Source organism: Moschus berezovskii, chromosome 23, assembly GCF_049115385.1.
Source record: "Moschus berezovskii isolate FMDL1 chromosome 23, NW_MosBer_1.0, whole genome shotgun sequence".
NCBI classification, from domain to species: domain Eukaryota; kingdom Metazoa; phylum Chordata; class Mammalia; order Artiodactyla; family Moschidae; genus Moschus; species Moschus berezovskii.
In genome coordinates this window covers 38795027-38822915 of record NC_142482.1, presented here as the reverse complement: position 1 = coordinate 38822915, position 27889 = coordinate 38795027, and the positions used below count along the sequence as shown (strand labels likewise).

Genomic DNA, 27889 nt, shown 5'->3' with positions numbered 1-27889 from the left:
TGACCTTCATCGCTTCAGAACCACTTCTTCCAATTGGCCGTCTTTGAAGCCCTGGGGCGCGTGACCCGGGCGCGAAGCGTATTGGATGGGGTGAAGAAGGGGGCTGGCATTACTCCGCAGAAACCTTTTGATTGGTCAATGCATCCGGGCTACGTCATAGGGGCGGGGCCTACTTTAAAGAGCCGGCGAGGTTAAAAAGGCTGCATGTAATCTTGGATGAAAGAAAAGTCCGAGAATTTTTGAGAAAACAAAATAGCAATTTTTTAATAAAATCTTTTTACTACAAAAGCGTGATCTGGAAGGCGTGGAGGCTGTACAGGCGGGAGACAGTCTGGGATCAGGGCTGAGTCTCTCACTTCTTCCTCTTCTTGTCTCCCGGGGTCCCCTTGTTCTTCTTGCCCAGAATCTTCAGAAGGCTCTTGGACATGTAGTAAGGCCGGTCCACTGAGCCATCATTCCGCTCCAAGTCTTCCACTAAGGCGCGACATAGACCGTGAGAGCGAACTTTTGGGAGCCAACCCCACTATCCAGGAAAATAAGGGACTAAGAGACAGCTGCCTGGTTTCCAGACTGCACCACCACCGGCTGGTTTGGGGGGCAGTTTTTGTAACCAACCTATGTAATCATGTAATCGTGTCCTCATCTGTAAAGTGGGGTGAACGATACTATATTTCATAGTGTGATAAGGGTTAACGGAAAAAATATATGTCAGTTGCTTGACAGAGAGCCTGGTACACAGGAAACTGAATAAACGTACACAGTATGGTAAGGAACTCCCCACTCACTACAGTCACCTGCTGGGAAGTCTCCTGGGACTAATTTCTTCCCTAGTTGTTCTCGGGAAGATACCAGAGGCCTCTGCCCTAGAATGCCCCTTCTTGAGAGAGCCCAGGAACCAGGGAGCTCATTCCCTCCATTCTTCCCAAACACCTGCCCTGAGGATGTTAGAAGAGGCTCTGGTTCCTGTAACTCACAAAGTTGCTGTTTCTGGAAGCACCACATCTCCTAAAGAGCCTGAATGATCTGGTACTTTTAAGTTGAGAGGAGGTAGGGAGGCTGTCTTGTCACTCACAGAAACAGAGGAAGAGAGTGTCCACACACATTCCAAAAACGCCGAAGAAGCCGCTGGCGATGAGGTAGGCCCCTAGGATGGAGACCTGGAAGACACAAGGCTCCCGATAGTGTTCCTTTGGAGAGTTAGAGAGTGAGGTGGCGGTGGCGGTAGGGTGGAAGGGTGGGAGGATGAGAAGGTATGGAGTGGGGTGGGGGTGGGAAGGTGTCACTCACCATGATGGGCAGCCAGTAATAGTTGAGTTGAGGATTTTCAAAGTTTTTACCCAGTCCAAGGATGCGACCCGTGAAAAAAAAGAAGGACAGGACCCCTATGGGAGAGATCTGGATGTCACTATCACTGTTCTGAGATCACCTCTTAAACAGTCCAGCACCCCTGTCCTCTGTCCCTGTAACTCCCTGCCCTGGTCCTTACCGACACCTCCAACCACCAGCAGCTTCCCAAAGAACAGTAGCAGGTCTGTGACTTTGTCCAGGACGACCACCCTGTATAAGGTGTTGGAATAGGTTGGGGATAAGAGGCCTGCCTGGGCTGGGAATAGAACTGGCTGCATAATTTGCTGTGATAGATGCAAAATGAAAGCTGTTCACATTTCAAGATGGAGGTAGCAGAGATTAAACCGAGCTCAAGGCCCTTCTGAGCACAGCACACTTGTGGGTGGGAGGTGATGGGGGTGGGGTAGGGGTGGGTGGTGACAGCCTGACCTGATAATGTTCCGCATGAGCAGCATGAAGGCGTTTTTGGCTGAGACACAGAAATTCTTCCCGTAGATGGCAATCTGGTTGAGGTGGCAATTTCAGAGTTAGCTGTGGTGAGCTTACCTGGGCCAGGGTGGGAGGTCGGGGTCAGGAGTGCCCAGAGCAAAGGGCTGCTCATATAGCGTGCTCACCATGATGTATGCATTGCGGTTCAGGAACTTGATGAACTTTTCCAAACACCAGAGGCAGCACTTGAAGCAGCACAGGATACAGCGAGTCAACGGGTTTTGGGCTCCTGGGGGTAAGAAAGGCTCATGTTTGGTCACTGGACCCTGATAGGCACCCCTGCCCCATCAGGGATACAGCGGATTAGCCCAGCCTCGGCCAGCCCCCAGCCTCTGCTCACCTCTCAGTTTGTGGTCAATGTATTCCAGGATGACCCGGGCTATTTGCACCAGGGTCAGGATGAGGGCTCCAAAGGCTAGTGACCCCGTGTGGTAACTGCAGGGGATTGGTGGTCAGAGGCAGTCCCAGGACCCCTGGGCCTCCTAGGTTCACAATTCCCAGTCCTCTGCCCTGGACTTACCGGAGTGTGCGCAGGAAGGCAGAGCCCAGGGGAAAGATAGGGATGTCCCGGGGCTTGTGGAAGGCCCAGTAGAAGGAAGCAAAGGCCCCAGCCAGGACACACTGGCCCAGGGCCAGTACCCAGTTGATGGTCCAGAATAGCCCCAGAACTGCATAGATTTGCAAGTTGAAGAGAGAACGCTGTGCCAGGCCTGTGGACAGGTAGCCCTGGAAGACGCACATCAGCCCGGGACAAGAGGAGTTCACTTGCTCCTGTGGAGGAGGGTAGAGGAGTCTTGTTCCCAACCAGCTCCTGCTCTCCCAGAGTAGAGGGTGGAAACAGCCTTCCCAGAGCTGGGGAAGCCCGTTCCTTCCAGATTTATCTCTGGGTTCAGACAGGGTTCAGCTTGCCTATTGTGTGAGCATAATTTGTTTCCTTCAGTCTCCAGTCTCTGCAATAGCACAAGAGCTCCCAGGCTGTGTTGTTGTTGTGCTGCTGCTGCTGGTCAGTTGTGTCCAGCTTTGTGACCCCATGGACTGTAGCTCAGGAGGCTCCTTTGTCCATGGGATTTCCCAGGCATGAATACTGGAGTGAATTGCCTTTTCCTATTCCAGGGAATCTTCCTGACCCAGAGATTGAATGCTTGTCCCTTGTATCTTGTGTGTTGGCAGGCAGGTTCTTTACCACTGTGCCACCTGAGAAGCCCTATTGTTGTAGCCAAGCCTTAATGGTATGGAAGCAGTGTGACCAGTGCCTAGCTCTCCCTTGGACTCCATCAGCTGTCCTCTTCCAGAGCAACCTCTGTAACTTCAACCAAAACACTTTCTAGCAAAGTTGAACAGACTGGGTACCAGATGATACTAAGGAATTGTTCATTTTGCTTGGTGTGATAATGGTGTAATGGTTATGCTTTTTAAAAGTCCTTATCTGTTGAGATCCATCCTGATATATTTATTGATGAAATGGCACAGTGTTCAGAATTTGCCTCTTAAAACTCCAGAAAAAAAATTTGCAGGGGGTTGGGGAATGAGTGGGGAAACGGAGAAAAAGAACAGAAAGCTGAAGGTTATGGAATCTGAGTATGAGGATTCTCCATGTTTGTGTGTGTCTGAAAATGTCTCTAATAAAAAGTAAAAAACACAGACTTGTCTCCTAAAGCAAAGGAAATAAACAAGTGGGACCTACTAAACTCACAAGCTTTTGCACATTAAAGGAAACTGTTGAAAAATGAAAAAACAACCTACTGAATGGGAGGAAAATTTTGCAAATAACATGCCCAATAAGGGATTAACAGTCAACATATAAAAACAACTCATACAACTCAACATAAAAAAGAAAAACAAACACACACACCTGATTTAAAAATGGGCAGAAGAACTGAACAAACATTTTTCCAAAGAAGAAATGTGGATGGGCACCAGGCACATGAAAAGATACTCAACATTGCTAATCATCAGGGAACTACAAATCAAAACCACAATGAGATATCATGTCCTACCTGTTGCAATGGCTGTCATCAAAAATAACAGATGTTGGCAAGGATATGGAGAAAAGGAAACCCTTGTACACTGAAAATAGTGTGGGAAGTTTCTCAAAAAGCTAAAAATAGAATTACCATTATGACCCAGGAATTTCACTTCTGGATATATACCACCCCTCAAAAAAAAAACGCCGCTAATTGGAAAAGATCCATGCTCTCCCAGTGTTCATAACAGCATTAATTTCAATTGCCATGGTGTGGAAGCAACCTAAGTGTCCATCAATAGAACGGACAAAGAAGATGTGGTATATATCAATATACACAATGAAATACTGCTCAGCCATAAACAGGAACATCTGCAGCAACATGGATGGACTCGGAGGATGTTATGCTAAGTGAAATAAGTCAGACAGAGAAGGACAAATACTGTATGAAATCACTTATATGTGGAATCGAAAAAATACAACCACTAGTGAACGTAACAAAAAAGATTCAGACTCACAGAAGACAAACTAGTGGCTACCAGTGGGGAGAGGGGAGCTGGATGGTGCAGTGTAACTACTTGGTGTAAAATAAGCTGCAAGGGTATATTTACAGCATGGGGATTATGGATTATAGCCAGTGTTTCATAATAGCTATAAAATGGGTATGCCTTTTAAAAACGGTGAATTACTATGCTACACAGTTGTAACTTATATAATATTGTACATCAATTATACTTAAACAGACAAACTTCTCTTTCCATGGGACTTCCCTGGCAGTCCAGTGGTTAAGACGGCATCCTTTCACTGCACGGGGCTTGGGTTCTATCCTTTGTCAGGGAACTAAGATCCCACACGCCACATGATGCAGCAAAAAAAAAAAAAAACAACCCCAAAAACGAAAGTTTTTCCATAAAATGTGACAAAAATATTGATAACTGCTGAAACTGTATGTTTGAAATTTTATAACAAGAGGGAAACTGCTTTCCATTTTTTATGTAATTGTGGGTTTGTGTCCGTTGCCACCACTAGGTCCAAAGCAAGTTGAAAGCAACAACTACTTCATCTGGGGCTTTGTATAAGCAGTGCCTGGATCCTCCTTAAGTGGATCCTCAGTAAGAGATCTCCCTCTCCTTTTTCAGTGTGTGGCAAATGTCTGTGGGCGGGCTTCCCTGGTGGCTCAGGGGTAAAGAATTTGCTTGCCAATGCAGTAGACACAAGTTCCATCCCTGCGTTGGGAAGATCCCCTGGAGAAAGAAATGGCAACCCACTCCAGTATTCTTACCTGGGAAATTCCATGGATAGAAGAGCCTGGGGGGGCTACAGTCCATGGGGTCTCAAAGAGTGGGACACAACTGAGCAACTAAACAACAATGCCTGTGGGCACAGTCCATGGTCCCAGTTCTGAGGCAGTGGCCACATGAAAGCTTTGACAGTAAATACGCAGCAGTCCAGCCCCAACTCCCTGGGAAGCTCACAGAGGAGAGTTTGGGGAAACAATTTCTCTCCCGGGCACCCAGGGAACCCACCTGCCTATTGCCTAGAACAGTGTGTTCTGAGGAAGACTAAAAATAACCTAAACAAAACCCACCTACAGATACCAGCTCTTACCAGGTGCCAGCCATTATACTAAGCACTTTCATGTGCCCAGTGTCTTTCATCTTCTCGGCTACCCTGAAGCACAGATATTAGGATTATCTCCATTTACAGGTCAGGGAACTGAGACAGAGAGGATGAAATGCTTAATGTTCCTCCGGGCAGAGACACGTCCTGGGGAGGGAGGGCCATGTTCTGGGATCTTCCTGCCCCAGGGCCTGGCGGCACAGCACGCCTCCTCTTCCAGCACAAGGGGCAGGGGGAGGTGCTCAGTGGGAGATCTCAGAGTCTGCTAGGGGCCTGCTCTGTGATCCCAGGTGAGCCCCTTGCCCCCTCTGGTCCTGTCTCCTCTGCACAACGAGGGATTTGGACCACTTGGCCTCTAAGGTCCTCTCAGCCCTCTTGATGCCCTCCATGACCCCCCCCCACTCCAAATCCTCACCATGGGGTTGCATGATGTATTCATGGGCACTTTCTCACAGCCGGGCAAACTGCTATTGGGCGCCCAGAACACATACTGGGGTTGCCCCGATGTGGCCAGGAATCCAGAGGGGAGTCAAAGAAAGCATGGTGACAGGGGGCCTCCACAGATCCCCTGTCCTCCTCAGCCACCGCTTCCCAGGTGCTTGAGCAGGCTGTTCACTGCACAGAGGGGCTGCCTTCTTCTGATGGCACTAGTATTGCCCTGCCCCCCACCCCCAAGGGCTTCAGGAGGGGTGAGCCACGTGGGCAAAGGATACAGAGCGATTATAGCCCAGTAGGTAATGCAGACAAGCAGGAGGGCAAAGGTGACCAGCGGGTAGAACATGGTGGACATTATGTATCCTACAGCCCTGCAAGGGAGATGAGAGCAGCCCATTGGTGAGGCTAACCCCCCCGTCCCCCCCATCCTCTCTTGGGGTTGACCCTGGCACAGGCCACACCTCTGCCCTCTCTGGGGCCTGCCCCATACCCCTACGACCTACACAGTAGGTGTTCACTGGAAGAACGGAATTGAATAAATCAGGCTCAAGAGAACTTTAGAGGAAACTAGTCACAGAGAAGCCACGGGGGGAGCTTTAGGGACAGTAAGGGCCTATTTCCTATTTTAGGCACTCAACAAGACACTAATTAATTTAATACTTATGACCACCCTACAATATAGGAACTATTACTACCCCCATTTTACAGATGAGTAAACTGAGACACAGAAAGGCTAAGCTACACAGCAGTGTTAATCACCATGCTATATGCTACCCCCTTTCCTCCACTGCCCTGCCACCTTTCCAGCGCTCCCATCTTGGGCCCGCCCCTTTGCCCTCTGCCCCTTCTCCTTCCCAGGCAGGCCTGACACCTGCTGGCCTCCTTCAGGAGAGCAATGGCGATGCAAATCCGTTGCCGCAGGAAGATGAGCATCAGCAGCAGGACGCCTTCGAGAACAGCCAGTATGATCACTGAGGGCAGACAGGAGGCAGAGGGGCCTGGGTCAGGGCCAGGGCAGCTTTTGGGGAGCCAGTGGTTCACGGTAGGCAGGGTACTCACAGGCAGCTAGCCAGGTCTCCTGAACGTTTCTGTAGGCACTGAAGTTGGTGGTGAAGCCCAGCTGGGAGATGGAGGCACCCTCGTCCCGCAGCATGCGGTATTCTTCCCAGCAGTGGTAGATGCCATACGCCAGCACGCCCAGCACCCCTATGATCAGCACAAACACCAGGGGCCCGGCCACCAGCCGTAGAAGCAGGATAAACAGCAGGCTCAGAACCAAAGCCACGCCTAGCGCACTGTGGGCAGGGAAGCATAAGTGAGGGTCATCCCACTTTGCTTGTATCTTTCCCTGTCTAGAGGCCCACAGATGTCTTTCCTCAAACCCCTAATGTCTCCAAATCAGAACCACCCTACCCCCCTCCCTTAAACACACACCCTTTTTCTTATAAATCCTGTTGGACTTGGGATCCATTCGGACCTCTGGCTCCTCCTCCCCTGCCCAAAGCTTCTGTTTCAGATGGTGGTCTAGGGAACAGAGGGGCACAGTGGGGAGAAAAGAAGGACGAGAGGACAGAGGAACCTGGTGACTCACGCAAGAATCCAATACCAGGACCGGGCAAAGTCTTCAAAGATCTTGACACTGATGTCACGGGCATTGAGGCTGTTGAGAAGACCACTGTTGGAGAGAGACAGAGTCAGATGGGGCTGTGAGTGGGAAGCAGGGGTGGGACAGAGGTGGAAGGGCAAGGGAGTGCCCACCTGATGCTCTGGGAGATGGATGTGTTGGAGATCCCTGGGAGCTCAGGCACCGTACTATTAGTCCATGGGAAACAGCGCCCCAGAGCTGGAGGGAGAGAACCTGGTGGGAGGCCAGAGTTGACTTCAAAGTCTCTGGCCCCCACGCCCCTGCACTGCCGCTAGGACAGAGTAGAGAAGGGCTCTGCACCCTGCAGAGGGCAGTTCTTGACTCCACAGCAGAGAGGGAGCTCCTGCCCCAAGGAACCCAGTCCGGCTTCCTTCACTGTCTCCTCATGCCCCTTCCTCCATTCCCTTCCGCTGCCTCCGTTAGACCCTCCTGCTTCTTGCAGAACCTCCCAATCCCACTCCTGCCACCCTTCAATTCAGCCTCTGCTAGAGTGCCTGGGAGACACGGCACAGCTGGGACCTGGCATTCCAGGCTCCAGGCCACTCTGCTAGACGCCCTACCCTTGAGAGTGCCCCCACTTGATGGCCAGGCTGTCATTGTCTGGGCCCAGTCCCTTTCCCCTCCCCTCTGTACCTTTGCTCTCCCTCCTCTAGAAATTCCACCCATTAGGCCCCATTCAGCTCCCTCCTCATCTCTCCTCCTCCAGGAAGCCTTCTCACCCCCGCCCCCACCCCTCTCCTCTGGCATTTATTATGTGCCTACAAAGCCATTTATCACCACCCTCACAATAGGTTTGTCATGCATGCTTTGGTATTTACATTCTAAAGACAAGAAAACAAGGTTCAGAGAGGCTGAGTTATTTACCTAAGACCACACACCTGGAAAGTGCTAGAAATTAAACCCAGATCTATCTGATTCTGGAGCACTCGTTTAGAGATACTTTCTGTTGCACACATTGAGAGTTGGATATCTTTTCTCATGCTAGAGTTAGAAAAAAAAATTTTTTTCCTATACTTTCCATGAGGTTTGCAGGATCTTAGGTCCCTGACCAGGGATCCAACCTGTGCCCCCTCCAGTGAAAACCCTAACCACTGGGCCACCAGGGAATTCCCCTCAATTTTCCTTTTTTTTTCTGTTAAAAATACCATTCACTATTGGGAAAAAAGAGCATACAGGGGGAAAAAAAATCAACCGTGATCCCATCACCCAGCGCCTTTAACGTTTGGGTGAACGTCCTTCCAGTCTGTCCCTGTGCCTGCACATAAATGCACGTGTGTACATTCACCCATATATGTTCTCGTGGGAATCTCATGCAATTGCTTCGTGAACACCTCTGATCTCAGCACCTAGGAAGCAATTTTCATCTTCACCTGTCCCTGGAGCCTGGCATGCAGCAGGTGCATAATAAGTACTGGTGCTCTGACTCCAGGATGATCAGCAGAGGAAAGAAAGCGAAGGCCTGATGCGTTTTCCTATTTTGTTACAGAGTAGCTGTGTGACTTGACTCTGGTTTCCTCAAAAACCTAGGACTGGATGATGTCTGAGAGAGGAATGTGACTTCTCACCTGGAGTGGAAGGCAGGAGGAAACTGGGGCAGAGCTCCTGTTGCAGGCTTTGGAGTACTTGCTGGAGGGTGGGGGAAGACAGACAGACACAGAGCAGGATGAAGGAAGGAGTCATCCCCTTTCTGCCACCACGATCATCTCCCCCTCCCCCTCCCATCTTCCCTTATTATGGATGCTCCCTGGTGACAGCAGTGATGTTGGGGGCAGCGCTCACCATGTTCCCAGGTACCCCTGGCAGACAGAATTTCCTATTTGCTGCATAGAAGACCTGTTCGACTGTCTGTGAGAGCTGGCTCTGTTGCACGGTCCATGAGACCTCTGGGCAGGAGGATACACACACCTGGGGGCAGAGAGCATGCTGAGGGGCTGGTACCCAGACCTTGGGGGGAGATCGGGGGACACAGGCAGGCCCCAGACTCTGACCTGGGGCGTGGGGCACGACAGGCCATTCTGGGCGATCGCGATGATGTTAGTGTTTAGGACGCAGCTGAAGATGTTGAAGTACAGGAGATATGGTTTCTCTCTGTAGGAGAGAAGGAACCATATGCATCAGTGCTTGGTTAAGCTCAGGGAAAGAGAAGAACTGCCAGGGCTGTACCTCCAGATGTGGCTAGTGTGACCCAGACACGCACCACCCAGCTCCTGACCGCAGGAAGCTCAGCCCAGCTGGGGAGGTGTGGGAGACACCCGAGAGTTTCCCAGAGTAATTCAGCATTACCATTGCTAACAGACAGTTACGAGTTTGAACTCTGGAGCCAGATCATCACCCAACTTTATGACCCTAACCACTCACCACCTCAGTTCCATCAGATGTAAAGTGATACCTCACAAGGTTGAAATGAGTTTGTGTGTGTAAAGTACACTGCCTGCCTGGAACATAGTCAATGCCATATGAATGTTAGTGGGTTTTTTTTTTAAATATTTATATATTTACTTATTTACTTGGCTGTGCTGGATCTTCGTTGCAGTTATACAGGATCTGTGGTTGTGGCAGTGAACTCTTAGCTATGGCATGTGGGATCTGGTTTCCCGCCCAGGGATCAAAACTCAGCCCCCTGCATTGAGAGCATGGGGTCTTAGCCATTGGATCACCAGGGAAGTCTCAGTGGCTTCACTATGTATCAAGCGTCTTCGGTATGCTGGGACTGATAGTGTTGCTTCTGGAATCATCCTTGTGTTTCAGAAAAAGAACTCCAAGTTCAGAGAAGTTGAGTCTCTTTCCAGGGATCACAGACCAGAACTTACTTAGTGCAGCTGGAGATGAAAATGCCCATCTCTGAACTCTAAAACCCATGCACTCAACCATGAGTCTGCTGCCTGCCAATTCTGGGCATCTGGGAAGCCACTGGCCAGCAGTGGGGGTTGTTCTACATGGTGATTCAGGGAAGCAGAGGTGGAGCGGTCCCCTGTCCATCCCCTGTTGCACCTCCCTCCTGCCCCCTTTCCTGTCTTCATACTCACTTGTTTTCTCCGATCCCACAATAGGCCCCCGTGGAGTTTCTGGGGTAGAGGACTTGTTTGGGGTCTCCGTACACCCAGGCTGAGATAGAGACATGCAGATAAATCACCAGGAGGGGGGCGCAGGGACTTAAGAGGAAACAGCCATGGAATGGTCCCTCCCTGGGACAGTCATGTCCCCCAGCCACTGCCCCAGCTCTGCCCAGCCAGAAACTCACCCAAGATCCCCACAGCGATGTAACCCAGAATGAAAAGGAAGAAGAGCAGACAGCAGATGATATCTGTGCAGCTCCTGGGGGAGAAATGAGGGAGACGCCTGGAGAGGGGGTGCTGGGGTAGGGGGAGCATGGTCTGGAGGAGTCATGCTTTGGAGAGTTGGGGGGATGCTAGAAAGTAGGCGTGGGTAGGTTTCATTTTATAACTTTTTTTTTTTTTTTTTAAGAAAAACCTTTTCCTGGATGGGTAAACTTTCTTCTGAAGTTTAACACAGGAAAGGGCGCTTTTCAGAAGTGCTCAGCTGGGTGAATCTTCCCAAAGGGCACTTGCCCGTGTAGCCAGCTCCCAGGTGAAGACACAGAATATCACCAGCAGCCCAAAAGTCCCCTTGGGCCCCCTCCACCCATGACAGTCTCCCAGGGCCACCACTCTCCTGGGGCAGGAGTTTTTCCTCCCACAAGTTTCTTAACAATATTCCAGTAAATAGAAAGCAAAATCAAGACCCTGCCCACCCCCCTGCCCCCACCACCACAGTGCCCAGAACTTACCTGTTCCTAATGGGGCCTCGAAAGGAGGGGTCATATTTGGCTGGTTTCCCTGAAGGGCAGGGGGAGGAGTGTGGGAAGTAAGACTTTGAGAGGCATCTCTTTCCCCGATTTCTAGTCTCTCCAAATCCCTCCCCACAGCAGGATCTACCCTAAGCCCTGTCCTACCGGCCCTCAGGAATTTGGAGGGAGAAAGAGAGGGGCAGGGCTGGCAGGAGGGGAGAGCAGAGAACAGGGAGGGTGGGATCCAGGCTTGCTCAGCAACTTTGCTGCTCCCTGTGAACTCCAACCAGGAGGCCTTGGAGGTAGGGGGGAAGGGCGGCCTTTTATGGGTCATTTACGCTCACACCTCAAGGCTCTTCGCCGCCTTCCTCCACCCTGGCTCCTTTCTCCCGAGTCTCTTCTCTGGTTGGGACGTGGGATTCTGTGTTCAGTCATCTCAGTCGCTCTCACGTCCTGGTCCTTGTCCCTTCCCCTCTCTGTGCCCCCACTCAGGGTGGGCACAGTCCCTCCCACGTCTGCCCCAGCCCTGCCCTTCACTCTCTGGCCCCAGGCTGTGGGGAAAGAAGCTGGAGCCAAAGGCATCAATTCCCGTAGGACCTGGAGAGGGAGGAGATCCACCCCCAACGCTGCAGACCTCCTGCCCCGAAGGGACCTTAGTCCCCAGCTGCTGCCAGTCTCCTCTCCGGGGGAGCGGTCAGGCTGACACCTGAGCCGGCAGTTGAGATTGCTGCGGCCACAGGTCCTGTTCCTGGTCCTCCCTGAGTACACACGGGGAGGAGGTGGGGCCAGGCCGCCAGGGTCCCATGTGGGACACAGGGTGGGTGAGACTGTGCGAAGGGGTGTGGCCCCTTCTCCCAGGCGCCCTGGACTCTGTTCCTCCGTGGTTCTGGGACATGATGTCAATGATTGACCCAAAACCTCTCCAGGAAGTCTGTGGGGCGTCCCCACTGCTCCCTCCCCTACCTCCCTTCTGACCAAGCCTTGCCTCGGGCAGGTCCCTCCCTTGGGGTTCCCTCCTTTCCAGACCAGGGCAGGCCCCTGAACCCCAAGGACTCTCTGCAGGCAGGCCCCCAGCCCTCACTGCATACAGGGACCCCAGAAGCTGGTCCCCGTTTCCTCTCCCTGCAGAGCCCCCCACCCCGCCCCCACACTAGTCCCCGGGACCCCCGGGGCAGGTTCCCAGCCTTTGTTCTCACAGACACTCTGGAGACAAGCCGCCTCCTTCCTCCTCAGGCCTTACCCTTCACACGAACTCTAGCAGGCCACTGCCTCTTTCCTCTGGGCTCTTTCCAAACAGGGATCCTGGAGGCAGGCCCCCAGCCCCCTCTCCACCAACATCTGCAGCCCCAGCTCCTTACAGGGCCCTCAGCAGAACCCACTCCCCCTGCCCTTCCTCACAGTCCCTGGCAGGCAGACCTCAACACTGTTCCCCTCTCAGAGACTCAAGAGTCCCGGTTGAAACTCCCCCTCTTCTCGGGGACCCCAGCTGTTCCTCCCCACAGCAGCACAGAGCCTGGCTCACTCCTTCAGCCCCTGAACTGCTTCCCCTGCTCAGGACCCTGACCCTGATTCCTTCAGGCTTCACTTCTGAGGGCCCTGCTCTGAGGGTCCCCGGAATCCAGGCGTGATATTACCCCCTGCTCCCAGGGACTCCAGCCTCCCTCCTCATGGAGATCACAGCTTCAGTCCTCAAAGGGTCCCAGCAATGGTCCCCCGTCCCTGAACCCCATCCTCCCCCAAGAACCCTGACGCTATCTCCTTTCTTCCATCAGCTGTTTCCTGGGTCCTCCCCTCGGGGACCATGACTGCCCTCAGCTCCTCTCCTTGGGGTCAGTCCAGCCACCATTTCTAGAGCAGGCCTCCCCTCCCTGACTGGGCTCCGGGCCCCTACCCCAGCCTCACCGCCCCCAGCCCTCCACCTCACCGTAGGCCTCCTCGTCCTGGTCCTGTTTTCCCCCCATGGCTCAGTCTCCCGGAGTGATTGGAGCCCGGGAGACCTGGCGGCTCACCTGCCACCAGCCCCGCCCTCTGGCACACGTCACAGCCCCTCCCCGGCCTGTGGTCCCCGACACACTCCCTGGACTCAGCTGAGCGCTGGAAGCTGGAGTGCAGCAAGGAAAGCCTGCATGTGGGTCAGGTCAGGGCTCAGGGACCATGGCCTGAGGAACTCACACACTCTAAGAAAATCCTTTAGAATTCTGTAAACTACTTCCAACTGTAATACAGTCACACCCACGCCCTCCTACCGGAAGATTAAGTGTGGAGATAAGACCTATCCTAGACTAGACTCTGCCCCACAGTAATCCCCCCACAACCTTCCCCTTCCCCTGGAGGGCTATCCACACCGGCCACATCTGCCCAGCCTCCTTCCCATCCCCTTTCTGCCCCTTGGACCCACATTCCCTCAGGCTGTGTGTGCTTTTCCGCCAACAATCACCCAGTTTATTACAAACCCAACATTTATTGAGAACAAAGAAGGCCAATTAGCACAGAGGCTCAATTTCATCAAACTTCAGCTGAGGGTGGGGAACGGGGTTGGGGGGGGTGCGCGGGGGGAGGGGTGGCCAGCCCTGAAGTCACCCTCCCAGGAAAGAACCAGCTCTGGGAGACAAGGGCTGTCAGACCTCCAGGGCCTGGGGGTAAGGAAGAGAGGAGCCGGTAAAAGCCCCCAGGCGTGGGCTGTGGGCAAGTGACAGAAGTGGCTGCTGAGCTGGTGGCTGTCCAGGGGTGGGACAGCGGCTGTGGTCCGATCTCAGGGGTTGACTGGGGGCAGGGAGCTGAGCTCAGGCAGCAGCTCAGGGTGTGGGTCCAAGCGGGCCAGGCGGCTCTGCTCCAGGGCAATGGCCTCAGCCGAGTGCTTGCACTTCTCAGAGCCACACTGGCAGGTGAAGTACTTGCTTTTGATGTCCCAGAAGCGGTCACCATAGTCAAACCTGTCAGAGGAGCACGAGAGATCTGTGGGGCCCAGACCCATTCCAGAGCACCCACTCCCATCTTCAGAGGGGCTCTAAGCCCTCCTAGGTTCAAATGCTCCGGCAGCACCAGCATTGCCTTGGAGCTTGTTAGAAGTGAAGGCTCTCACGACCCACCCCAAACCTGCTGCTGCTGCTAAGTCACTTCAGTCGTGTCCGACTCTGTGTGACCCCATAGACGGAAGCCCACCAGGCTCCCCACTCCCTGGGATTCTCCAGGCAAGAACACTGGAGTGGGTTGCCATTTCCTTCTCCAATGTGTGAAAGTGAAAAGTGAAAGTGAAGTCGCTCAGTCGTGTCCGACCCTTAGCGACCCCATGGACTGCAGCCTACCAGGCTCCTCCATCCATGGGATTTTCTAGGCAAGAGTACTGGAGTGGCTTGCCATTGTCTTCTCCGCACCCCAAACCTACTGATTCAAAATCCATGAGGTTTAGGACTTTGTCTACAGTGACTTCAGAGAGGCTCTGCTCTAATCTATGCCTGGAAACCAGGCACTTGCCAGCCTTCCGCTTTTGGTCTGGGGCTTGCTGCATCTCCCACACCCCTGGCTGAGCCTCAGGAGGCCTCACCCCAGCTCCTCCCCGGCTCGGATGTCTCGGGAACTGAAGAAGGCGATGCGTGGAAATCTCAGGTCTTGGTGCAGCATGAAGACCCGGACGGGGATGATGTTGGGGTCACACAAGTGGTTGATGAAGCGGCTGATGTTGCCATAGTAACGGGCATCGATGCAGTACACCTCTCCATCCTGAGGGGGGAGCATCACTCATCGCATCTACCACCACCCTGCTGGCTGGTCAACCTCCTTGCCCCACTGATCACCAGGTCCCTCCTCCCCAGGTTTCCATCTACTGCTTGAGAGGAGGAGGGCAAAGGGGTCTCCTGCTCACCTTGTTGTCCAAGTCGAAAAGATAAGAATCGTCCTCTCTCACATCAGCCTCGGCATCAGAGATCAGTTCTCCGACATACCTGTTGGGCAGGAAGTGGTGGTTCTGGAGGTGAGCAGGAAGTTACCGCAAGTAGGCTCCAGGCCCTCTCTCTCCCCACAGCCCGGGATTCCTCTTCCACCGTTTGTCAGCTGCCCCAGTCACTGTCCGAGAATCTCACAGATCCACATGGCTGGGGAGGGTGACCCCAAGGAGAGCAGACAAGATCTGGGAGGGAGGGGGTGGGAGGTCTCCATCGAGAAGGGGGATCAGGAAGAGGAGCCTGGGGACACAGGCATGTGACAGTACACACAGGACAAACTCTGGCCAGTTGGGGCCCCCCCGGGACAGCTAGGTCAACAGGCAGGACTGACAGTGTGGGGCAGGGGTGAGAAGTGTGGGGAAGCTAAAGGGAAGGTTCAAGCTGCGCCAGAGATGATTTGGGTGAGCACGGAGGTGCCAAGCCTCTGGGGTGAAGAGATGAGTATCTTGGCAGTGGGCCTGGGTGGGGAATCTGTTCAGGTGTGGACGTGGGGAGGACGAGGAATCACCCAGTAGGTGGGGCAAGGTCGGGCTGAGGACAGGAGAGAGTTGAGGACTGCAGGAAGGGATGGAGCCCCAGGAGCTGTGAAGAACTGGGGAGGAAGCACCCACATTTGGAAAGCAGAGGGAGAGGAGCTGGTGAAGAGGAAGAAAGGGTGGGCTGCAGGTAAGGATGGTGTCATGGGAGCCAGAGCTAAGCGGGTGGCAGATGCCAGGAGAATGCAGACTGAGACAGAGGGGTCGGGGTGTGGGGACCGATGGGAGGAAGCATCCGCAGAGGGAGAGGGTAAAGGCAGATCTGGGCAGGGATGAGCAGGGAGTGGACGGGGGGGAACCTGAGACCCAGCAGGAAGAGGCCACTTGTCTGACTCAAACTGAGAGATAACATGATGGAGGAAAAAGGAATGGTTTCTTAAACAGCCAAATAGGGCTGAATGACTTTTATTTTTTTAAACCCAAAGAAGATTAAGTTTGAAGGTCATGGGGGTAAAAGCTAGGAGACACGGAGAAGTTACAGATGCTGGGAAGAGAAAGAACTGACGGATGGACAGGCCTGAGGCCCCTGAGGAGGTGGACGGAAGGGTAGTTGTTATCACCTCCATTCTGCAGACAAGAAGAAGGAGGCTCAAAGTGGTTGTGAACTTGGCCGAGGACATCCAGTGGGAGAATGGGGCTCAAACCCTGGTCTGTTAAAACTGGGGCTTTCCCCAGTTGAGAAGGGCAGGGGAGAGGGTGTGAGGTTCAGAAAGACACTGATGGGGAGGGAAAGATGCAGGTCCTGTGGCCTGGGCAGAGTGGAAGCTCGGGGACGGGGGGTCAGAGGAGGCTAGCCAGGTGGACCCATCAGGGAGCGGGGCAGACAGGGATGCCTGGGAGTTAGCCGTGGCCCCGCACTCAGCCCTGTGCCCCCAAGGGCCAAAGTACCCCTCCCCACCAACCACTCACTCGCAAATGAAGGTACCCTGGGGAATGGTCTGCAGGGCACGGACCCCCCAGCCCATCTTGGCTGTTCGGTAGAGCTGCAGTCGCACCCTGGAGGTGGGAGAGAGGATGGTATTGAGGGGGGTGACGTGGAAGCTTCCCAAGGGAGAGAAGGGGGAAAGGGGGGTGAGGAGGGCCGAGGGGCGGGGACTCACTTGATGCCGCTCTGCACTACTCTGTTCTTGCAGTTTCTCCAGCAGGAGCATGCCTGGTTACACTCAAAAATCAGCGGGGGCTCGATCTTATTAAACTCCTGGAGCAGCCGCCCATCCTGGGGTCGAGGGAAGGGAGGACAGTGGTTTTCGTGTGGTGCTCCCCTCAGCTGCCCAGGACCCCCAAGACTTCACCGAAAAACCCACCACTGACCCCACCCCAGGCTCAGGGAGGCCACGTAAACTCTGAGTTCATCCAACAGGAAACCCACAGCCATCGCCCTTGATTTGCATATACCTGGGCCAAGTCTCGGCCTCGGCAGCATCCCAGGAGTCTCGGGTCTCGCCCTGCCCTCTCTGCTACCTCCCCCACAGGACAAAAGGCAAGGGACAAGGCCCCAGAGAGCTGGTGTCAGAGGCCAGCTCCTTCGGAGGAGTGGATGGGCAGGTGGCCAGGGCGCGTACCTTGTCGTACCAACAGCGGATGCTGAGCTGGCCACACAGGCAGTTGGAGCTGGAGCAGTCATCCATACATGTGCAGTGCTGGGGCAGGAGGCAGGGTCAGCTCAGCCCTCAGAATCGGCTCAGGCCCCTCAGCTTCCCCCCGCCAAGCCCCCCAACTGCTGTTCTTCCTCTAGGGTCCACATTGTAAGGTAGCGGTGGTAATGGTCTCAGGAAGAGGGGGAATCAAGATGCTGCTGATGGGGTATCTCCAGGGCCACCATGAGCCCATGTGATACCTTCATGTGACCTAGAAAAATGTCCCCCTCCCCAGGTGGATGCAAGCCCACACCAGAGGTCCCTTTCAGCCCCACCACCTTGGCCAGATGCCCGTGTTGGCCCACAATGTGCCCGGCTCCACTTGGTGGCTCTGGGCGCCCCTTTGGGAGGAAGCCCCAGGGCCCCACACTCACCTGCAGGTGGGTGATGTTGCGGTCAATGTTCATGGTGGATGTCTCGCAGTTCTCCGAGATGTACTTGTAATCCTCGGGGCAGGGCTCCCCGTCCACACCATTGACACAGGGGATGGGGACGTTCTCATAGCCCCGAGCCACGTCCCTGGCAGGAGGGGAGATGAAGCTGAGTGGCTAGAGCACGGGGTAAGGGCTTCCCCAGGAGCAAGGAGAGGGCTGGGGGAGGGCAGAGAGTGTTCTGGGGATTCATCAGGGGTGGGAGTAAGGTTCCCAAAGGCCGGACACTTAGTTAAAAATCTGAATTTCAGATCAGATAATCAGGAAATAATTTTTTTAGTACAGGGCTTCCCTGGTGACTCAGACAGTAAAGAATCCGCCTGCAATGCGGGAGACCTGGGTTCGAACCCTGGGTTGGCAAGATCCCCTGGAGGAGGGCATGGCAACCCAGGCCAGTATTCTTGCCTGGAGGATCCCATGGCCAGAGGAATGTGGCAAGCTACAGTCCATGAAGTCACAGAGTCAGACAGGACTGAGTGACTAACACTTTCACTTTCACGACCCAAATATACTGCTCAGAACACTCTTAAACATTAAAAAAGTATGCGCTGTTCACTTGAAATTCTAATTTAGCCAGATACCTACTTTTATTTGCTGTATCTGCCAACCCTAGCTGTATGTTGGGGGGACGGAGGTGGTTCTGGGGACTCCGAGGCTCCAAGGGGCCTGGGGAGGGGGCTCTGGGTGTGAAGAGAGCCCAGGCTCACCGGCAGATGATCTTCTCCGTGCGGATGGCCCGATTCCCCACCCCGAGCCGGAGCTTGCGGTTGAGCTGGAGGGCAAACCACACATCGGAGCGCTCGGGTGTCAGGTCCCATGCCGTGTCCCCCTCCTTGTTCCGTAGCTCAGGGTTTGCCCCGCGTGACAGGAACAACCTGGGAGGGGACAGGGCGCCCGTGGGGCGCCTGGCCGTGAGAGGTGGCAGAGGGGTGTGTAGGGGTGTGTGTGCAGGGGTGGGGGGCTCACAGCACACAGTCGTGGTAGCTCTCCCGGGCCGCAATGTGCAGGGGTGTGTCCCCATGGTAGTTGACGGCGTGGAGGTCGCAGCGGGCATTCAGGAGGACCTCGGCGATGGCGGCGCTGCCGGTGAAGGAGGCCCAGTGCAGGCAGATGTTCTCCTCCTGTGGAGGTGGGAAGGGACGAGGCTTGAACCCAGCTGGCACCTGGCTCAGGCGCAGGGCAGGACGGAGCCCACCTCCGGCATCCCCACCAAATCCTCACTCACGTTGTCGGTGAGGGTGACGTCCGCGCCCCGTGTCAGAAGCATGCGGATCACTTCTATATGCTTGTGCTCTGCAGCCCAGATGATGGGGGTCCACCCGCCACTGTCCTGGGGGCGGGGAGGGAAGCGGGAGGGTGGAGACGCAGCTCCAGTTCCACTCACACAGAGTCCCCGCTCCACCACTCACAGGCAGTGGGGCCCTGGGGCAGGTAATTTAAGGTCTCTGGGTCTCAGTTTCTTCATTCATAAACTGGGACTAATAGTGTCTACTGCTCAAGACCGCAAAGCGATTTTTCTCTTTCAAAAAAAAAATTTCCTAGATCTACCCACTCACAAGAGAAGCAGCGACCCCAGTAGCAATAACCACCTCCAGGTACACAGATTGTTGTAGTCTCCAAAAAAGTATTTCCTACTTAAAGGAACCAGAATTTCTTAGAAAGTGGTAGAGTCTGAGTCTGGCGCAGGACAGCTGCTGACAAGGATGCTCTCAAAGGCTACTGGATCAGTTCAAAGCCACAGAAGCCTGTGGCAAGGGGCTTTTTCTGGACAAAGGATGGAACGGCTCAAAAATCAAGGAGAACAACACAGACTAAAACACCTGCAACAGGTGAAAAACTGAGTTAATACTGGCCAGTTCCAGAGATTAAGGCAGCAACTCATTTTGAAAACTGGTAAAGAAAAACAGAAAGAAACAGAAAAGAGTGAAGAGAAATAAAAGTGAAGCAGGGAAAAGAGAAAGGAACAGGCTGGAACAGTGTGACATGCAGGGAAAGGGTCAGAGGTCAGACGAAGGAGAAAGGGGACCAGGCTGCTGACCTGGGCATTGACGTCCACCTGTCCCGTGCTCAGCAGCAGGCTGACCATCTCCAGGTTCCCAATTTTGGCGGCGTGGTGGAGGCACGTGGAGCCGTCTTCCTCCTGGGGGAGATGTGGGCAGATGAGCCCTCAGGCTGGCACCTCAGGCCCAGTCCCTGAGCCCGGCCCGGGCCCGTCTGGCCACGCACCTTGCTGTAGACACAGCCCCCGCGCTGCACCATGTAGCGAGCCACCTCCAGGTGATTATTCACCACGGCCTCCATCAGTGGCGTCCGCTGCTGCTTGTCCACGGCATTGATGTTGGCTCCAGCCTGCACGGAGGGGCTGTTGGTACCAGGGAGGGGCTGGGAGGGGGTGGGGTGGGGTGGTCCCAGGTGGGGCTCACGCTGACCTGCAGCAGCACATGGCAGATCTCCACAGAGCCCTTCTGCGCAGCCGCGTGCAGGGGTGTGCGCTTGCTCTGCTGGTCACTCTGGAAGTTGGGGTCCAGGTTGTCCACTGTGGGGAGAGCCCACCACACCGGGAGAGGGAGGGACATGCGGTGAGTAAGCTAGGGGGTGGGTGGCATCTCCTCCAGGAAGGCTTCTCAGGACCCCAAGCCGGGTCAGGGGCGCCTTCTGGGCCTCCCCTGAGCTCACATCCACCGTGGCACAGTCTTGTGGGAGTAAGATGTTAAGAGCACCAGCTCTGCCCAAGTTCAAACGGCCCCAGCCCCTCAGTACTCTGGGCAAGTCAGTTCACCGCTCTGAGTCTCCGCTGGCAAGATACAAGCGAGTGAAGGTGCATAAGCTCTCAGGACAGGGCCCAGGGCTCTGCACTCATCGCCACCACGGTCCCAATCATCACAGGCGACCTGTGTATCTGCATCCCCTACCAGCCTAAGTCCTTCGGGGCAAATACCAGGTCCCTCATAATTGCTGTCCTGGCTCCGAGTCCGGGGATAGGCACATAAGCGGAGTTCAGGTAGGGTCTGCTGAACGAACAAGGGGGACACTCACACAGCATCAGGATCACCTTCTGTAGCTCCCCTTGCTTCACGGACAGGTACAACTGCCGGGGGTGGAACCGGAGCTTCTTCCGCCTGCCGGGGTGAGGGGCCCTCAGATTCAAATATCAGCCCCAAGAAAACACAGATCCACACTCCCAGCCCCAGTTGTAGCGGCCGTGCCCACGCGTGCAACCCCTACTCACCTCTCCGACTCCTGGATGACCAGGGCCTTCTCCAGGGCCTCCCGGCCTGGCCCTGGTGGCAGCCCTACAGCTGAGAGGCAGCCCCCGTTGGGCAGGGTTAGCGAGGGCCCCGAGCTGTCGATGGTGTCGGCCAGAGGGTCGCAGGGTGGACGCCGAGGCTCCCCCTGCCCCCGCATCCGGGCACTGTGGGAGAAGATGCGAATGTCTAGGGCAGATGGGGACCGCACAGGGAAGAGACAGAAGGCAAGGGAGAAGCCAGTACCTGGGCTGGGAAGTGTCCGCTCTCCCGGGGGCATCCTGGGCCAGGGGTGGGGGGGCGGGGGCTGCAATGCCAGCCGGTGGGGTCACCCCATCCCCCCAGGGGATGGTCACCTCCTGGGCCTCAGATGCATCCTCCCCACAGTGGGGACAGAAGACCATCCCGTTCAGCTGGGACACACAGGCCTTGTGGAAGCGGTGGGCCACACGGAAGTCAGGGTGACACTCCAGGAAGGTGCCCTAGAGGCAGGGAAACAACACGGTCAGGCTCTGGGAGCCCCTGCCCCTGTGGGGCATGCCGCCTGGCTGCCCTGCTGGTCACTCACCGCCGTACAGAAGTAGCCACAGCCAGGGCAGCAGTGATGTTTGACCATGCGCGCGCGGTGCGTCTCGCAGAGCACCATCAGGGCCACGCGGCTGGACGGCCTCATGGTCTCCCGCTTAAGGATGGCAGCATTGCAGCCGGACAGCTGTGGGCGGCGAGGCCGGGTGACAAGAGGTGAGGCTGGGCGCCAGGACCGGTTGCCCTGGCATCTCGCCGGCTAGCCCCCGGGCCCACCTCTCCGTCCACACTCTCCGTGGCCATGCACTTGTGCCCCGCTCGCTCGCTGATGCGGTCTATCTTGGGGGCCTCCATGCGACAGCTGCAGAGGGGCAGCTCCTCAAACCCGCGCTCTGTCTCCAGCGAAGATGTGTCATTGGACACCCCTTGGATAGAGGGAACAGGGAGCTGAGGGAGGCCCAGCCTCTCACCCGCCAGGACCCCTCGTGGGGCCTCTCACCCCCACCCTGAGTTTCCCTCCATGCTCCAGAACCCCCAAAGTCTGGTCATGGACACCCCAGCTCCAGCAGGGTCCCCCTCCTCCCCATTCCCTCTGGCCCTGAGGGCAACCCTAGTGGCTCCCTATCCCGGCAATCGGCAATTACCAGCGTGGTTGGGAGAGAGGGTCCCCTCGCTGGGCAGCTCCAGGGACCCCAGAGGGACCTCCATGTACTCACTGGGGCCTGAGGAGCCCGCGCCATTCACTCCTGACACAGAGACAGAGACAGTGAGTGGAGCTCATGGGCGTCTGGGCGCAGGGCTGCGTGCAGAGCGTGGGCGCGCATGCGCACTCTGGGGCCGGGAGGGGCTGCAGGAGGGGGACCCAAAGCACAGGCGCCTCCTCACCTCGTGGCTCCTTGGCCCTCGGAGGCTCTCGTTTCCGCCGTTTCCTTGATGGCTTCACCCACGGGCTGTCCTTCCGCCATTTCTTCTTGGCTTTGCGGCGGCCGCTGGAACCACTCTGTGGAGGAGGAGGAGCATTAGGGTGTTGGGTGGCCCCCAGCCCATAACTCCCCCTCCTTGGAGGACTCAGACCTCCAGTCCTGCAGCCTCCGTTCCTCCAGGGCTGCCGGCCTCCAATCCTACCCTGTCAGACTGATTGCCGGACTCTTCATCTTCCTCTTCTTCTTCTTCCTCCTCCTCCTCTTCTTCTTCTTCCTCCTCTTCCTCCTCCTCTTCTTCCTCTTCCTCGCTCAATTGTTCAGCTAGAGCTTCGACCTCAGACTGGAAGAGAGGCAAAGCTGTGGCCCTTCCCCAGACCACAGCTTGCTCCTGGGGTGAACTTGGGAGAGAGGCAGGGTAGGGCACATCCAACCCCTGGGACTCAGAGAAGGTGGTGTGATCAAGAAAACCATAATTCGGCAAGGATGGTTCCCTGTTGAAGATGACTATGAACAGGAGAGGAAGGAAAGGCTGGGTACAAAGAGGGGGTATGGCATATTATACAGCAATGAAAAACACGGTGCTATGGTGATATGCAAAAATGTGAGGATATTGGCAACATAATAGTAAGCAGGAAAAAAAAGAAAAAGAAGTTCCAATAATGAATGAAGTTCATAAACAGGCGAGACTGAAAGCACTACATGAAAAGCTAATCAGAAATGCTATAATGAAATCAGGGTGATATCGTCTGAATCCACTGATCTTAACTTAACTAATCAAAGGCCAAATGTCCAACACCTGATGATACAACAGGAAGCACCTGCTATCAAGTCTTACCAAACTAAAAAAATGACAGGCCTCTGAGGCTGATCACACCTCTAGACCTATGAGTTTACAAGAAGAAACACTGGACAGAGAATTACATGTCAATCCCCACCCAATCAGCCGACTCCTAAGTGTGAAGAATTCTGCAGGACAACTGACTTGGTTCCTTTAACAAACCAATGGCAAAAAAAAAAAAAAGGTTATTTTTTTAGAAGGCAGAGAACCTGTATACCAAGAGAGACCTAAGACAAATAATCAGATCAATGTGTGGCCCTTATTTGAAACTTGACAAACAAAAACCCATTTATGAAACAACTGAGAAAACGCGAAGACTGATTGGCAGCAAGGCGATGGGATTAAAGAATCATTTGTAGGGACTTCCCTGGAGGTCCAGTGGTTACGTCTCCATGCTTCCCCTGCAGGAAGCATGGGTTCTATCCCTGGCTGGGGAACTAAGATCCCTGTAAGCCACATGATTCAGCCAAAAAAACCCCCAAAACATCTATAAATCTTTTGAAAACAGAAAGAGGTCTTATGTTTAGAGAAACTTATGGAAGTGTTTCCAGATGAAATGAAATGGTGCCTGGCATTTGCTTTGAACCAATCCAGTAGGTATGAGTATCAGGAGAGGAAGAGATGAGTCAAGATCCGCTGTGTACTGATAATCCTTTGAGCTGGGTGATGGCCACTTGGGGGCTCACTATTCTATTTTTTGTGTGTATCTGAAAGATTCCATGATCCAAAAAAAAGTAAAAGAGGCAAGACTAAGCATTATGTTGGATGTGCAAACACACATGTGAAACGAACCAAACATACATGTGGAACAAGCCAAACAAGAAGCAAAGGAATAAGCAAGCAAACAAAGAAACCATGAAACGGGATGTTAAACCCCAAGTCCAGGGTGGTGATTATCACTGTGGAGAGGGACAAGGGGATGGCAGGGGCAGAGCACACACTGGAAATAAGTTACAGACAGTACGGGGCAGTGAACTAGTGAGTGTTCAGAAAAGGAAAGAGAGGAAAAAGTGGGGCAGGAAAGACTGGAGAATGAGCCCTGGATGCGGGGGAAGCATCACCTTGCTGTCAGAGTCCACCCGCTCATCCACAGAGTAGGAATCATAGTAGAGGCTGAAGTCATCCCCCACCACCGTTTCCCACTCCTCCAGGGACCCGGGATCCCCCTTCTCCAGGGTCACTTCTCCCGAACTCCGCGTAGAAGCCAACTCCTCTGACTAGAAAAAGAGCGAAGAAAAACTGATGCTGCTGGCACTCACTCACCAACCCATTTCCCGTGAGGGTAAGATGGAACCCCAGCTCTGGGGCTGCCTCAGAGCAGCCCTCAGGGGGAGAGGCCCTGTTCCCAGCCCCCCTTGGCTCACCAAGCCACCTCCTGAGTTCAGCTTCCTCCTTTTGGCCACATCTGGAAGGAGAAACAGAAAGGAGTGAGGCCGGCACTCTAAGCCCTTAGCACAGGCCATAGCAAGCCACAGGTAGGTGGGGGATGGGACTGACCTGAGGTCACCTTCCCCAGCGAGTGCACGTCATCACTCATGCGGAAATGCTGCACTTCAGGGGGCCGCTTCTCAGGGACTGGGGGCTGGGGGCCGAGAGGGAGCACACTTAGGGTCAGGGAGCATCTAAGGTTCTGTCTGGATGAGCTGAGAGCCCCTTGGTGGGGTGGGTGGTGAGCCACACTCTCAGAAATGCCATCCAAAGTTCTCTGGCAATAAGAACCACGTCAAGCCATAGTCCCCTTCTAACACTCAACCCTTCATACACACAGAAGCAGGCCCCTTGCCCACCTCCTTTCCACATGGAAAAACACAAATTAAGGTCTTGATCAAAGCTACCCAAAGCAAACCCGGAACAACATGATATCAAGAGCCTTTAAAACACTGTCACAAAGCTTCTGAGATTCTGGGGCTCTTGTCATTTCCCTTGTCTCCTTCTCTGTAGAGATTCACAGTAAAACCTTTAAAACAGCAGGAACAGTTTCAAAGAAGGAAGGGAGAAGTTCCGTTGGGGCTTGCTTTGAGGTAGAAAGGAAAGGTGGTTTGAAATCTCTATAGTTGTTATCACAAGAATAATTTAGACAATTAACTTTTCAACATTTGTACCTTCTACTCTCCTCTCCCTAAGAGCACAAACCCCAGGAAGATAGGCATCTGGTATGTTCATAGATTAAGCCCCAGTAAAGAATCTGACATACAGTAGCCCCTTGGTAAATACGTGAAGCAGTCAGGTATTGGATAAGAAAAGGCCTGAAGCTAAATTGTAAAAAAGCAGCCCACAGGGGTTTATGGTTAATTACCCTGTCTCTCCCACTCCCACAGCCATCCCCCTAAGCCTCACCTGTCCATTTCCTGGTTTGGACATGGTTTTCCTGGCTCGATGAACCTTGGGCGGTCCCTCTGGGCTGGCTGTGGCCGGAGGGGGTTCAGGCCCTGCTGCTGGCGCCCCCTGGGCGCCCGGCATACTCAGTAGCCTCATAGCCAAACTCTGAACTGATGGGGGTGATTTTCCGGCCCCTGTCATTGACATCTTGGCTCGGCTGGGACAGGCACCCCCCTTGCTGGGGGAAGACGGGAACGACTTTGTGGCATGGCCTGGAAAACACAGGCAGGCAGGCAGGCAGGAGACAAGATAAGAGGGAAGGCAGAGTCAGAAGTTACCCCACCTCACCCCTCCCCAGACTCCCCCGGCCTCTCACCCAGCAGGATGCGACCACCATGGAGGTCCCCATCTCCCTCGAGATTCTCGGGTTCATCCGCAATGAGTGGTGTGGCCCCTACAGGGGTGTCAGCCGCCTCATCGCCGACAGTGACCGTGACAGAGGCTGGGGATGAGGGGCCAGCAGTCTCCAGGGAGTCGGGGTTGGCCTTGGGCAGGGTCTCCTCACTACGAGGGGTGTCCCCCAAAGAGCCATGAACTGTAATGGAAGAGAAAAAGTCCAGGACTAAGGGCTCACGGAGATCATGTGTTGTGGGGGAGGTGAAGGTCCAACAGGGCCCGTTTCTGCTGCACTCACCTCTCTCGGTGGCTCCTCTGGGCTCCTTCTCCAGCACGAGCGCCCCCATCTCAACGGGGGCCTCCCCCTGGGAGGGGACACAAGGGATAGGAGGGCTGGTCAGTCCGGTAGGAAGTTGGGGGGCCCAGGACGCCTGGGCCCTGGGTAGAGAGAGCAGGCTCCGGGGCCTACCTCTTCCTCTATGGGCTCCCCCCCTTCCGCGGCCTCGGCTGCCCGGAGGGGCCGCACGACCCCTCCCCCGGGCCCGCATCAGCCCCCTCCCTCTCGGCAGACCCCGCATCTCCGGGGCCGAGAAGAGAGGAGGGGGAGGGGGCGGGGCCTCTGCGCCCCGGCCCCGCCCCCTCCTCCCGGCTGCACGCGCCGCTCCCCCTTTGTCCCCCAGGCCGCGGGGACCCCGGGCACCAACCCCTCCAGCGCCCGCTGCCCCCCAGCCCGGTGGACGGCCCCTCGTGCCCCTCGCGCGTGCTCCTGGGGCTCCGGCGCCCGCCGCCCACTCGGGGGCAGCCGGCGGCTGCACGCGCGCCTCCGTGCCCACTCCCCCCACCTCCCACCCCCTGGTCCCCTCATCCGCCCCCGGTGCTGGCCCTCCGGATTGCTGCAAGTCTCGCTCGGGCCCCCCGGCCCCGTTGCACCCCCGGAGCATTGCACGGGCGCGCGCTTCCCCCGGGCGCGCGCGCGGGCATGCACCCGCCTCTCCCCCTCCCCTTCCGCACCTCGGCGGCCGCCGCCGCTGCAGCTCCCGCCGCCGCCGCCATCGCCGCTTGCGCGGGGGGCCGAGCCGGCGCGCGGCCGCCCCGGGTCACGTGGGTTGGGAGGGAGGGCTGAGAGGAGCCTTAAAGGAGCCACTACGCGTTTTCTGGCCATTTTTCCCCCGAGAGCGGCCTCGGAGATGGCAGTTCCTGTCCTAAACTGGGAGCGGCAGGGGAGAATTGCTGCCATTCCTGGCCTCACTCAGCTGGGAACCGAAGGCGAGGCACGCCTGGGTGCAGGTGTGGCTTCTCCATCTCCCACCTGGCTTTAGGTAATTAGCGGAGCGTCTGAGCCCTCCGGCTTTCGGCAGTCTGTATATCCAATCCTACCCGCGTGTGCTTCTCCCGCTTCTGGTTGCTTTCTAGTTTTCTGGGTCACTGGATTGAAGCCTGGGCCTCTTGCCCTCGCTTCTCTAACGAGCAAGAAGGGGGAGATGGGGACGCGCGAAGGACACCGTTAGTCTTAGCTGGTCCTAGCATGCGGCTTCAGTGTACCCTGGAGCAGCGACCCCTTTTGAAAACCTGGGGCTGAATGTCTCTCCCGTTTATGCCAGACATGTTAAGCCACCACGTGCACTAGGGATCCAGGTAAGCCCCCAGAGGCCCGAGTCATTACTATCTGCAGACACTCCAGTAAGTAACCTTTTTTTAACACTTCACAAGCATACCGGGCACTCCGTGGGTCATAGCCCAGCCAACAGTGGAAGTACGAATGGTATTACACCGAGACACAGAACTTTGATAGCAGTATTTAGGGTACCACCT

At 55.2% G+C, this 27889-nt stretch overlaps 2 protein-coding genes across 4 annotated transcripts; both read right to left on the bottom strand.

Annotated features, from left to right (window-relative positions):
* Window positions 1–254: 254 nt before the first annotated feature.
* Window positions 255–13298, bottom strand: SLC44A4 (solute carrier family 44 member 4). 2 transcript variants are annotated; one of them, XM_055406279.2, is made up of 21 exons: window positions 13211–13298; window positions 11287–11335; window positions 10741–10814; window positions 10526–10604; window positions 9488–9587; window positions 9279–9404; window positions 9065–9125; window positions 7613–7712; window positions 7446–7529; window positions 6914–7149; window positions 6726–6825; window positions 6133–6225; window positions 5835–5937; window positions 2357–2607; window positions 2177–2271; window positions 1962–2065; window positions 1777–1850; window positions 1487–1557; window positions 1288–1382; window positions 1073–1157; window positions 255–474 (listed from the first exon to the last, which is right to left on the bottom strand). In XM_055406279.2, the coding sequence occupies exons 1-21, from the start codon at window positions 13245–13247 to the stop codon at window positions 353–355; spliced, it is 2139 nt and encodes a 712-aa protein (XP_055262254.2). In that variant the 5' UTR covers window positions 13248–13298; the 3' UTR covers window positions 255–352. The 2 variants fall into 2 exon arrangements, with proteins under 2 accessions (XP_055262254.2, XP_055262255.2); XM_055406280.2 differs by having other exon boundaries at window positions 7613–7697.
* A 429-nt stretch (window positions 13299–13727) lies between these two features.
* EHMT2 (euchromatic histone lysine methyltransferase 2) lies at window positions 13728–27166 on the bottom strand. 2 transcript variants are annotated; one of them, XM_055406717.2, is made up of 28 exons: window positions 27089–27166; window positions 26376–26442; window positions 26058–26276; window positions 25700–25953; window positions 24860–24944; window positions 24727–24767; window positions 24424–24579; window positions 22727–22864; window positions 22487–22601; window positions 22246–22347; window positions 21878–22026; window positions 21645–21788; window positions 21323–21558; window positions 21061–21243; window positions 20868–20950; window positions 20261–20367; window positions 20058–20180; window positions 19870–19971; window positions 19057–19161; window positions 18798–18952; window positions 18539–18706; window positions 17775–17919; window positions 17326–17403; window positions 16864–16979; window positions 16673–16759; window positions 15149–15227; window positions 14831–15006; window positions 13728–14219 (listed from the first exon to the last, which is right to left on the bottom strand). In XM_055406717.2, exons 1-28 carry the CDS (start codon window positions 27128–27130, stop codon window positions 14039–14041), a joined length of 3636 nt encoding a protein of 1211 aa, XP_055262692.1. In that variant the 5' UTR covers window positions 27131–27166; the 3' UTR covers window positions 13728–14038. The 2 variants fall into 2 exon arrangements, with proteins under 2 accessions (XP_055262692.1, XP_055262691.1); XM_055406716.2 differs by lacking the exon at window positions 27089–27166 and having other exon boundaries at window positions 26376–26670.
* Between the last annotated feature and the right edge of the window lie 723 nt (window positions 27167–27889).